Source organism: Pleurodeles waltl, chromosome 3_2 (assembly GCF_031143425.1).
Source record: "Pleurodeles waltl isolate 20211129_DDA chromosome 3_2, aPleWal1.hap1.20221129, whole genome shotgun sequence".
Lineage (NCBI taxonomy): Eukaryota > Metazoa > Chordata > Amphibia > Caudata > Salamandridae > Pleurodeles > Pleurodeles waltl.
In genome coordinates, this window is record NC_090441.1 from 216,798,774 (window position 1) to 216,811,004 (window position 12,231).

Below are 12,231 nucleotides of genomic sequence, written 5' to 3' on the forward strand. Positions count from 1 at the left end.
GAACCCACCGCCCACTGGAATGCCCCAACTCACTGGAATGCCACCACCCAGTGGATCCTCTTCTTGCAGAACTCTAGAAAAGAATCTGTGAACTCAAACCCAAAAATGCTGGAGTTTTTGATTTGTGTACCAAGAGACATTCGCTCTACAAGTACTCTATAAGAAATGTCATAACGTAATTGGAAAAATAAGGACCACAGCATGCTTCCACCAGGGGACTGAACTGTGCACTTGTAAGCATCCAGCTCCTTAGACTCCGTCTACTCACCTGTGGGCATTTCGGCACTTTCCGTCCTACGACAGTCCGGGCGGTCAATTAATTCCATCTCTTCTTCATCTTTTATGGCAAATGAAATAATCTCATGCCCTGAAATACATAAAACACTCTTAATTACTATATAACACATACACACACCTGTCATTAAACATTGGGGACTATCTATGAAAAAGAGCTGAGTCTGGGGCCCCAGAGACCTCAGTCACTGATCTATCTGAGGCCTGAATGGCAGCTCCGTTACTGTGTGCACCTTTATTAAAGGGAAGAAGGGTACAGGCAGAATTAACATCCTCCAGCCGAAAGGTGCAGGTCGTTATCAGTGGCTGGGTTGTACTAAGAGACACAATCATTAGCCCATTACATGTCCAGTAAATATCATCGCGGGTGGAAGGTGCAGAGAGACACAATCAATAGACATGTGCATGCCTTGCAAAGAGGTTCAGGAAGAGTAGGAGCTACAGAGAGATAAAATAAATTATGTTCTACTCAAGGTGGATGAACTGAGTGATGTCTAACCCAGCACACGTTCACTGCAGAGTCGTACGTGGGCAGTGAGATGGCAAAGCTGTCAACGACCCTCTGCATGTCCACCAAAGCGCTGTATGCAGGTGGGAGGGTGAGGAGGGGCAGTGAAGGCACCAACAACCCTGAGTCTGCCTGCTGCAGTCGTACATGGGCGGAGACAGTAAAGGTATCAACGACTCTGTGCATGTCTACTGCAGAGTTGTATGTAGGCAGGGAGACAGTCAAGTATCAGTGACCGTGTGCACGCCCACCAAAGAGTCATACGTAGGAGGGGAAACAGTAGACGTATCAATGACCTGTAGGAAAGTCCCCTCTTTTTGGCATGGTTGCCCCCCACTTTTTGCTGGCTGTCAGTGTGTTTTGACTGTGTTCACTGGGATCCTGCTAACCAGGACACCAGTGCCTGTGCTCTCTCCCTCTAAACTTGGTTATTCCCGACTTAGTACCCTCACATTTGGCCTACTGGGCCCCCGCGTAAGTCTCTAGTATGTGGTACCTAGGTACCCAGGGCACTGGGGCACCAGGGGTTCCCCATGGGCTGCAGCATGTATTGTGCCACCCATGGGAGCCCATGCAAAATGTGTCTGCAGGCCTGCCGATGCAGCCTGCGTGAAAAGGTGCATGCACCCGTTCACTACAGGTCATTGCACCAGGTCACTGTAAGTCACCCCTATGGCAGGGCCCCCTAGCCCAGAGGGCACGGTGCAAGTACCTGTGTGTGAGGGCACCCCTGCAGGAGCAGAGGTGCCCCCACGAACTCCAGCTCCATTTTCCTGGACTTTGTGAGAGCGGGGATGCCATTTTACCCATGTACCGGACATAGGTCCCTACTTATGTCCAGCTACACAATGGTAACTCTGAACCTGTGCATGTTTGGTATCAAACATGGCAAAATCATACCCTAGTACAGTTTCCAGTACTGGTTGTATGATTCCATGCACTCTGGGGGCTCCTTAGAGGACCCCAGCTTTGCTCCTTCCAGTTTGCAGGGTTTCCCGGGCAGCCTGCTCTGCTGCCACACCTCAGACAGGTTCCTGCCCTCCTGCAGCTTGACCAGCTCAAGCCCAGGAAGGCAGAAAAAAGGATTTCCTTTGGGAGACGGAGACAACACCCTCTCCCTCTGGAAATAGGTGTCGCATGGCTTGGGATGGGTAGCCTCCCCAAGCCACTGGTATGTGCCCTCCTTGCATAAACTGGTTTGTACCAGTCCAGGGACCCCTGGTCCCTGCTCTTGCGCAAAACTGGACAATGGAAAGGGGAGTAACCACTCCCCTGTCCATCACCACCCCAGGGGTGGTGCCCAGAGCTCATCCTGGTGGCCCCTTGATTCTGCCATCTTGGATTCAAGGTGGGAAGAGGCCTATGGGAGCATCTGAGTGGCCAGGTCAGGGAGGTGATGTCAACAGCCTCCTCCTGATATGTGGTCACCCTTGCTAGGTGACCAATCCCCCTTTGAGGGCTATTTAAAGTCTCCTTCTTGGGCAGGTCCTCAGAATTGACGTGCAAGACTCCAGCAGGACTCCTCTGCAACGTTTACTTCACCTTCTGGCCACCGGAACTGCAACTGGACCCTCAAGAAACCAACAATCTGCAGCCACAGCGACGACTCTGCTTGCAACATTGTTTCCATGGCTCCTTCCAGCAACTGTAAACCTTCCCTGTCTGTGCATCTTCTGAGGGCGACAATCCTTCAGTCTGCAAGAGAAGCAAGAAGGAATCTCCCTTGGAGTGAAGGAGTCACTCCCCTGCATCCGCAGGGGCCAACTGCAATGACGACCGGCTGCGGGGATCTCCTCTCCTCCAGAGCTGTGTGGATCCTGCATCACAGGTGGTTGTCTAGAGTGGTCCCCTTGGTCCTCTCTACCAGTGGTCCAACTTGGGAGACGGTAAACACTTGCCTCTCCACGCATGACAGTACCCCCGTGCACTGCGTCTCTTGCAGCTACCATGGCTTGTTGGCATCTCCTCCAAGGGATCTTCAGGCTCCATGTAGCTCCAGCCCCCCAGCACTCTTCCCTGCAAAGGACAACCCTCTGCGTGCTGCTCCTGTGACTCCTGCGCAGGAGTGCTGCGTGGGCCTCACCGCAACTCCTGTGCTCACTGCGACATGGGTCACCTGTGGGGGCTGCCTCCGCTTCCTGTGACTCTCCTCACAGCTGAGGGTCCCTCAAGACTCCCCTCCATGGGTTGAGCCCCCCTGGACCCTGCTGGTCCCCAGCAGCTCTGCATTTCTTCTTCCACAACATTTGCCTTTGCAAAGGCTTGTTGGTGGCTTTTCCCACACCACTGACCGACTGCAATCCTTCTTCGGGCGTGATACGTCGACTGCATCACTCCAGGAACTCTTCAGCTGCTCAAGTGTTGCACTGCTGATTGTCTTCGCCCACCCTCGACCTGGTCCTGCATCCACAGACAGGTGGGTGGTGGCTCCTGACACCACCGGACACTTCACAATTAACTGGACTTGGTCCTCTACCTTTACAGGTCTTCCTCTACCAGGATCCACTTTTGGTTTCTTGCAGTCTTGTCTGGGTCTTGCAAAATCCTCTTCGTAAGTTCTTTTGGTTGGTTTGGGGAGAACCAGGTACTTACCTCTCTTCTCCTGGTTTCTGGGGGAGGGGGAGCACCCTGGCACTTAACTTTTGGGGTTCCTAGTTCCTCCAGCTCCGCTCTACCAATTCCACTTCCTTGGGTGGGGGACTGACTTTCATATTCCACTTTCTTAGTATATGGTTTGGTCCTCCTATTGCCTTCAGTACTCACTATTGTTTTCACTGATTTCTATTGCCTTTTATGCTAATAACTGACTCCTAATGTGTATATACCAGTGTGTTTACTTACCTACATGTGGGGGACTGGCTATATAGTACTTTGGTATTTGAGTTACCATAATAAAGTACCTTTATTTGTGTAACACTGTGTGGTTCTTTCATGTGTGTACGTGCTGTGTGCCTACAGTGGTATTGCATGAGCTTTGCATGTCTCCTAGATAAGTCTTGGCTGCTCTGCTATAGCTACCCCTAGAGAGCCTGGCTTCCTAGACACGGACTTCACCTCACTAATAGGGGATACCTGGTATAAGGTGATAACACCCTAGGAGCTCACCACACACCAGGCCAGCTTTCTACATGACCCTGTGCATGTCCCCTGCAGAGTTGCACCAAGGCTGGGAGACAGTAAAAGTATCAATAACTCCGTTCACGTCCACTGCAGAGTAATAGGGGGGCAGGGAGACAGTACAGGTATCAACGACGCTGTGCATGACTGGTGCAGAGTTGCACGAGGGCTGGGAGACAGTACAGATATCAGCGATCCTGTGCGTCTCCACTGCAGGTTCGTACCGGGGCTGGGAGACAGTAAAGGTATCAATGTCCACCAAAGAGTCTTATGAGAGAGTGCCATGTGCTCGAAGAAGTGAACTGATAGTTCGGAGGACATCAAATCGACCGGGCTCACATGAAACAAGAATCATTAAGGGAATCAATGATCCGGACTTACTGGGGAATGGCAGGAACTGAGAAACACAATCGCTAACCATGAGTGTGTCTACATAGGGTTGTATAACGCATGTGAAGTGCTGAGAGAATCTGGAGCCCTGGACTTGTTTATAAAGGGTTGTGTTAGAAATGGGTTTCTAGTTGGCTAGGGTTTGCACCTAAACCATGCCGAACGCACCACTCTAGTCAGGGTGTTTGTGCAACACACTCACAAAAATGACACAATAATTACACAACAAAAGAGACTGCATATAGGATTTATATAAAAATGAAAATGTTACTTACCAGTAGACATCTGTTCGTGGCATGTAGTGCTGTAGATTCACATGCTGTGCCTAAGCTCGTCAGCTAGTGTTGGGTTCAGAGCGGTACAACATGTTTTGCTTCAAAGAATGTTTTGAGTCACAGCATCTCGGTGATAGTGCGCATGGGCATTGAGTCCTTTGTTAGATTGTTTTCTCCACGGGCAAGAAGGTGAAGTAGTGTGGAAGGAGTAAGAGAGAAAGATGTCCATGCAATGTATCTACATATGGAAAATGTCACTTACCCAGTGTACATCTGTTCGTGGCATTAGTCGCTGCAGATTCACATGCTGTGCACATCCCGCCATCTGGTGTTGGGCTCGGAGTGTTACAAGTTGTTTTTCTTCGAAGAAGTCTTTTCGAGTCACGAGATCGAGGGACTCCTCCCACTTTGGCTCCATTGCGCATGGGCGTCGACTCCATCTTAGATTGTTTTCCCCCGCAGAGGGTGAGGTAGGAGTTGTATATGCTAGTAATAGTGCCCACGCAATGGAGTGAATACGTATGTACATAATGTAGTTTAAAGTAATATATATATTTACAAATATACAGATGTTCAAGATCAACTTCTAAACGGCTACAGGCTCCCGGGGAGGCGGGTGGGCGCATGTGAATCTGCAGCGACTAATGCCACGAACAGATGTACACTGGGTAAGTGACATTTTCCGTTCGATGGCATGTGTAGCTGCAGATACACATGCTGTGCACTGACTAGTAAGCAGTTATCTCCCCAAAAGCGGTGGTTCAGCCTGTAGGAGTTGAAGTTGTCTGAAACAATGTTCGTAGTACTGCTTGGCCTGCTGTGGCTTGCTGTGTTGTTAGCACGTCTACACAGTAGTGTTTGGTAAATGTATGCGGCGTAGACCATGTAGCTGCCTTACATATTTCTGTCATTGGAATATTTCCTAGAAAGGCCATAGTAGCACCTTTCTTTCTAGTTGAGTGTGCCTTTGGTGTAATAGGCAGTTCTCTTTTAGCTTTAAGATAACAGGTTTGAATACACTTAACTATCCATCTAGCAATGCCTTGCTTAGAAATTGGATTTCCTGTATGAGGTTTTTGAAAAGCAATAAATAATTGTTTTGTTTTGTGAATTAGTTTTGTTCTGTCAATGTAGTACATTAACGCTCTTTTGATGTCCAATGTATGCAGTGCTCTTTCCGCTACAGAGTTTGGCTGTGGGAAGAACACTGGTAATTCTACAGTTTGATTTAAGTGGAACGGTGATATGACTTTTGGTAAAAATTTAGGATTTGTTCGTAGAACTACTTTATGCTTGTGTATCTGAATAAATGGTTCTTGTATAGTAAATGCTTGAATGTCACTTACTCTTCTTAAAGATGTGATGGCAATTAAAAATGCAACTTTCCACGTTAAGTATTGCATTTCACAAGAGTGCATGGGCTCAAAAGGTGGACCCATGAGTCGTGTTAAGACAATGTTAAGGTTCCATGAAGGAACTGGTGGTGTTCTTGGTGGTATAATTCTTTTTAGACCTTCCATAAATGCTTTTATGACTGGTATTCTAAATAGAGAAGTTGAGTGCGTAATTTGCAGGTAAGCTGAAATTGCTGTAAGATGTATTTTAATGGAAGAGAAAGCTAGCTTTGATTTTTGCAAATGTAGAAAGTATCCTACGATGTCTTTGGCAGATGCGTGTAAGGGTTGGATTTGATTGTTGTGGCAGTAACATACAAATCTTTTCCACTTATTTGCATAGCAGTGTCTAGTGGTAGGTTTCCTAGCTTGTTTTATGACCTCCATACATTCCTGTGTAAGGTCTAAATGTCCGAACTCTAGGACTTCAGGAGCCGCGATGCTGGATTTGGGTGCCTGATCTGTTTGTGTTGCGTTAACAGATCTGGTATGTTTGGTAACTTGACATGAGGCACTACTGAGAGGTCTAGTACTGTTGTGTACCAAGGTTGCCTTGCCCATGTTGGTGCTATTAGTATGAGTTTGAGTTTGTTTTGACTCAGCTTGTTTACTAGATATGGAAGGAGAGGGGGAAAAGCATAAGCAAATATCCCTGACCAACTCATCCATAACGCATTGCCCTGAGACTGATCTTGTGGGTACCTGGATGCGAAGTTTTGGCATTTTGCGTTTTCCTGTGTTGCAAATAGATCTATTTGTGGCGTTCCCCAACTTTGGAAGTAAGTATTCAGTATTTGGGGGTGAATCTCCCACTCGTGGATCTGTTGGTGATCCCGAGAAAGATTGTCCGCTATCTGGTTCTGAATTCCTGGAATAAATTGTGCTATTAGGAGAATGTGGTTGTGAATCGCCCAATGCCATATTTTCTGTGCCAGGAGACACAACTGTGTTGAGTGTGTGCCTCCCTGTTTGTTTAGGTAATACATCGTTGTCATGTTGTCTGTTTTGACAAGGATGTGTTTGTAGCTTATTATGGGTTGAAATGCTTTCAGCGCTAGAAATACTGCCAATAGTTCTAAGTGATTTATGTGAAACTGTTTTTGCTGTATGTCCCATTGTCCTTGGATGCGGTATTGATTGAGGTGTGCTCCCCACCCTATCATGGAGGCATCTGTTGTTATTACGTATTGTGGCACTGGGTCTTGGAAAGGCCGCCCTTGGTTTAAATTTATACTGTTCCACCATTGAAGCGAGGTGTATGTTTGGCGGTCTACCAACACCAGATCAAGAATTTGACCCTGTGCCTGTGACCACTGTGATGCTAGGCACTGTTGTAAGGGCCGCATGTGCAACCTTGCGTTTGGGACAATGGCTATGCATGAAGACAACATGCCTAGGAGTTTCATTACTTTTTTGACTTGTATTTTTTTATTTGGATACATGGCCTGTATTACATTGTGAAATGCCTGAACCCTTTGTGGGCTTGGCGTGGCAATCCCTTTTGCTGTGTTGATTGTCGCCCCTACGTATGGCTGTGTTTGACACGGCAGAAGGTGTGACTTTGTGTAGTTGATTGAGAAACCTAGTTTGTGGAGGGTTTCTATGACATACTTTGTGTGTTGTGAACACCGTTCTAGCGTGTTTGTTTTGATTAACCAATCGTCTAGGTACGGGAACACATGTATTCGCTGCCTTCTGATATGTGCAGCTACGACTGCTAGGCATTTTGTAAAAACTCTGGGCGCAGTTGTTATTCCGAACGGCAACACCTTGAATTGGTAGTGTACCCCCTGGAATACAAACCTTAAGTACTTTCTGTGTGAAGGATGTATCGGTATATGGAAGTACGCATCCTTTAGGTCTAGTGTTGTCATGTAGTCTTGTTGTTTGAGCAGTGGGATTACGTCCTGTAATGTCACCATGTGAAAGTGATCTGATTTGATGTAGGTATTTAATGTTCTGAGATCTAATATAGGTCTCAGACTCTTGTCTTTTTTGGGTATGAGAAAGTACAGAGAGTAAACTCCTGTTCCTTTCTGTTGGTTTGGTACTAATTCTATTGCTTCTTTTTGTAGCAACGCCTGAACTTCTAGTCCTAGAAGATCTATATGTTGTTTTGACATATTGTGTGTTTTCGGTGGGACGTTTGGAGGGAATTTGAGAAATTCTATACAATAACCATGCTGGATAGTTGCCAGGACCCAAGTATCTGTTGTTATTTCCTCCCAATGTTTGTAAAACTTGCTTAGTCTCCCCCCCACTGGTGTTATGTGTTGGGGATGTGTGACTTGTAAGTCACTGCTTATTTTGAGGAGTTTTGGGACTTTGGAACTTTCCTCTATTCTTTTGGAACTGTCCCCCTCTATATTGTCCCCGAAAACTTCCACGCATATATTGGCTCTGATAAGTGGGCCTTGTTTGTGAGGTTGTGGGTTCTGTGCTTTGCCCTCGAAACCCCCCTCGAAACTGTGTTTTTCAAAATGTGCCTCTGCTCTGTGGGGAGTAGAGTGCGCCCATGGCTTTGGCCGTGTCAGTGTCCTTAAGTTTTTCGATAGCAGTGTCCACCTCCGGCCCAAACAACTGCTGTCCGTTAAATGGCATATTGAGCACAGCTTGCTGTATTTCTGGTTTAAATCCTGATGTACGCAGCCATGCATGTCTCCTTATTGTCACTGCTGTGTTGACAGTCCTAGCAGCTGTGTCTGCAGCATCCATAGCTGACCGTATCTGATTGTTGGAGATACTCTGTCCTTCTTCAACTACTTGCTGTGCTCTTTTGTGGAACTCCTTGGGCAAATGTTCTATTAAATGTTGCATTTCGTCCCAATGAGCCCTATCATATCTGGCCAGCAAAGCCTGTGAATTTGCAATACACCACTGGTTTGCTGCCTGTGCCGCCACCCTTTTGCCTGCTGCGTCGAATTTGCGACTTTCCTTATCTGGAGGTGGTGCATCTCCTGAAGTATGTGAGTTTGCTCTTTTGCGAGCTGCCCCTACCACAACTGAGTCAGGTGTTAGCTGTTGTGTGATGTACACGGGGTCTGTTGGTGGCGGTTTATATTTTTTCTCCACTCTTGGAGTAATGGTCCTTCCTTTTACAGGCTCCTGAAACACTTGTTCGGAGTGTTTGAGCATCCCAGGTAGCATGGGAAGACTCTGGTACTGGCTGTGTGTGGACGACAGTGTATTAAATAGGAAGTCGTCTTAAATGGGCTCTGCATGTAGGCTGACATTATGAAATGCCGCTGCTCTCGACACCACTTGTGCGTAGGATGTACTATCTTCTGGTGGCGACAGTCTAGCTGGATAACAGTCAGGACTATTATCTGACACTGGTGCATCATAAAGGTCCCATGCGTCAGGGTCATCTTGACTCATCCCTGTGTGGGTCGGGGACTGCATCATAGGTGGAGTGGCTACCGGTGATGGTTGCGGAGAGCATTGTGGAGATGGTGGCGGGGTTACTTGTTTAGCCACCTTTGCCTGTGGCTGCTTGTCTTTCTCTTGGAAGGCCAGTTTGCGTTTCATCCTAATAGGAGGGAGAGTGCTGATCTTTCCCGTTTCTTTTTGGATGTGGAGCAGTCTTTGGGTGTAGTCCAGCTACATTGCCTCTAATTCCTGTCCAATTGTATGTTTTTTCATTTGTGAGGACAGTCCTTGTTCCTCTGTGTAGGAACTTGATTTCGGTTCCTAAGCCGGATGTTTCTGTATCGAAACCTTTTCGGCTACTTTTTTCGGTTCCGACGAAATCTTTTTTGTTTTGTCGTGGTCTCTCGGTGCCGACTCATTTCGGTGCCGAACCTGCTCGGAGTCACTATCTCGAGCCCGAGATTGCTGTGTGGCGGTATCTCGACCGGAGTCGGATGACTTCGCCACCAGCGTGCCCTTTTTCGGTGCCGATGATCGGTCACCTATTTTTCGGGTTAAGCCATGGCCTGCTGGCGGTGGCGTCCCCTGGGCTTTTGTTGTCTTCTCGTAAGTTTTATGTTTCGACGTCTTACTCATGGTTTTCGGCGTTTCTTCGGGATCGAGCTCGTCCGAGTCCGATTCATGGATGGAAAAACTTTCTTCTTCCTCCTGGAAACGCCCTTGTCCTGCCGACGCCATCTGCAGTCTTCTTGTTCTTCGGTCTCTTAATGTCTTCCTCGACCGAAACGCTCGACAGGCTTCACAGGTATCCTCCTTGTGCTCTGGAGACAGACACAAGTTACAGACCAGATGCTGATCTGTATATGGATACTTGTTATGGCATTTTGGGCAGAAGCGGAATGGGGTCCGTTCCACCAGCCTTGAAGAGACACGTGGCCGGGCCGACCAGGCCCCGACGGGGGGAATCGAAAAAACCCCAAAGGGCCACCGGAGCTCTTCAAAAGTCGGTGTTGATTTGTTATAACTAACCCGATACCGAACGCAAACAATACCAACGATTTGTCCGAGATTCTAACTAACTTTCCGACCCGAAACACGGAGCGAAAAGGAACACGTCCGAACCCGATGGCGGAAAAAAAACAATCTAAGATGGAGTCGACGCCCATGCGCAATGGAGCCGAAGTGGGAGGAGTCCCTCGATCTCGTGACTCGAAAAGACTTCTTCGAAGAAAAACAACTTGTAACACTCCGAGCCCAACACCAGATGGCGGGATGTGCACAGCATGTGTATCTGCAGCTACACATGCCACCGAACATATATATATACACACACACTTATACATACACACACACACACACAAACATACAATATTTACATATTAACAATTGCAACGGCTGCAGGCGTACAGGGAGGAGAGAGGGCGCATGCGAATCAATAGCACTACATGCCACAAACAGAGGTCTACTGGTAAGTAACATTTTCCATTCAATGGCATGTGTAGCTGTAGATACACATGCTGTGCATAGACTGAAAAGCAGTCCCTCCATAAAGCAGTGGAGAGCCTGCGGAAGTTGCAACTGTTTGGAAGTGTCCTAAGTACTCTTTGGCCAACATTGACTTGCTGCCTTGCTAGTGGATCTACACAACAAGGTTTTGTACAGGTATGTGGTATAGATTATGTATCTGCTATAGGTATGTTCCCTATGAAAGCCATTGAAGCACTCTTCTTCCTAGCAGTGTGCGCTCTGGGTGTGAGGTCAGTTTTGTTTTGCTTTAGCATAACAACTTTGAATACACTTGACTATCCACCTAGGTATACCAGCTTTTGATATAGAATTTCATTTGTGGGGCATTGAAAAGGCCACAAAAAGTTGTTTAGTTTTCCTGAACAGTTTGGTTCTAGCTATTTAATAAATAAGAGCCCTTTTTACATCAAGAGTGTGTAGAGCCCTTTCCGCCACAGAGTCCGGTTGGGGAAAGAAAACTGGTAGCTACTGATTGACATGAAATTGGGAAACTACCTTCGATAGGAATTTAGGATTAATTCAAAGAACTACTTTTTCTTTGTGAATCTGGAAGAATGGTTCTTTCAGGGTTAAAGCCTGGTGCTCACTTACATGTCGTAGGGAAGTGATAGCCACCAGAAAAGCTACCTTCCATGGTGGGAATTGTAAGGGACACGAATGTAGTGGCCCAAAAGGGGGACTCATGAGCCTTGTGAGAACAATGCTAAGGTTCTGGGATGGTGCAAGAGGGACCCTTGGTGGAATGACTATTAAGCCCTTCCGTAAATAACTTAATTACTGTAATCCTAAATAAAGAAGTATGCGGTCTGTTTTGAAGATATGCAGCTATAGACGCAAAATGACCTCAATGAATATTAAAGCTAAATTAGCTTTTTGTAAATGGAGTAAGTAACAAACAGTCTCTTGAACAGTTGGCTTAAAAAATGTTTTGGGTTGGCCGTAGCAGACAAAGCTTTTCCACTTTGCTGCATAACACTGTCTAGCGGTGGGTCTACATGCTTCTTTAAGAACGTCCATACCTTCTTGCAGTAGTTGTGAATATCCACATTCTCTGACCGTAGGAGCCATATTGCTAGGTCGAGTGAATTGGGGTCTGGATGTCTCATTTGTCCCAGATTCTGTGTAATGTCTGGCCAGTTGGAGGGCTTCTGGCGTGGAACTAGTGAGCGATCCAGAAGTGGGGTGAACCATGGCTGACGTGCCCATGTGGGAGCAACAAGTATCATGGTGAGGTAAGATTTTAGAGTTTCTGAACTAGAAAAGGAATGAGTTGGAGAGGTGAAAAAGGGTAAGCAAATATCCCTGACCAGCTTATCCATAGAGCATTGCCCTTGGACTGAGAGTGAGGGTACGTGGA

General features: G+C 47.0%; 1 protein-coding gene across 5 annotated transcripts in view; it reads right to left on the reverse strand.

Annotated features, from left to right (window-relative positions):
• Positions 1 to 12,231, reverse strand: part of LOC138286725 (zinc finger protein 525-like) — a 128,039-nt gene that overhangs the window by 46,813 nt on the left and 68,995 nt on the right. For all 5 annotated transcript variants that reach the window (XM_069227244.1, XM_069227245.1, XM_069227243.1 and 2 more), the window contains one exon: positions 269 to 367. In XM_069227244.1, coding sequence (XP_069083345.1) covers positions 269 to 367 — 99 coding nt within the window. The remainder of the gene's footprint in view (positions 1 to 268; positions 368 to 12,231) is intronic.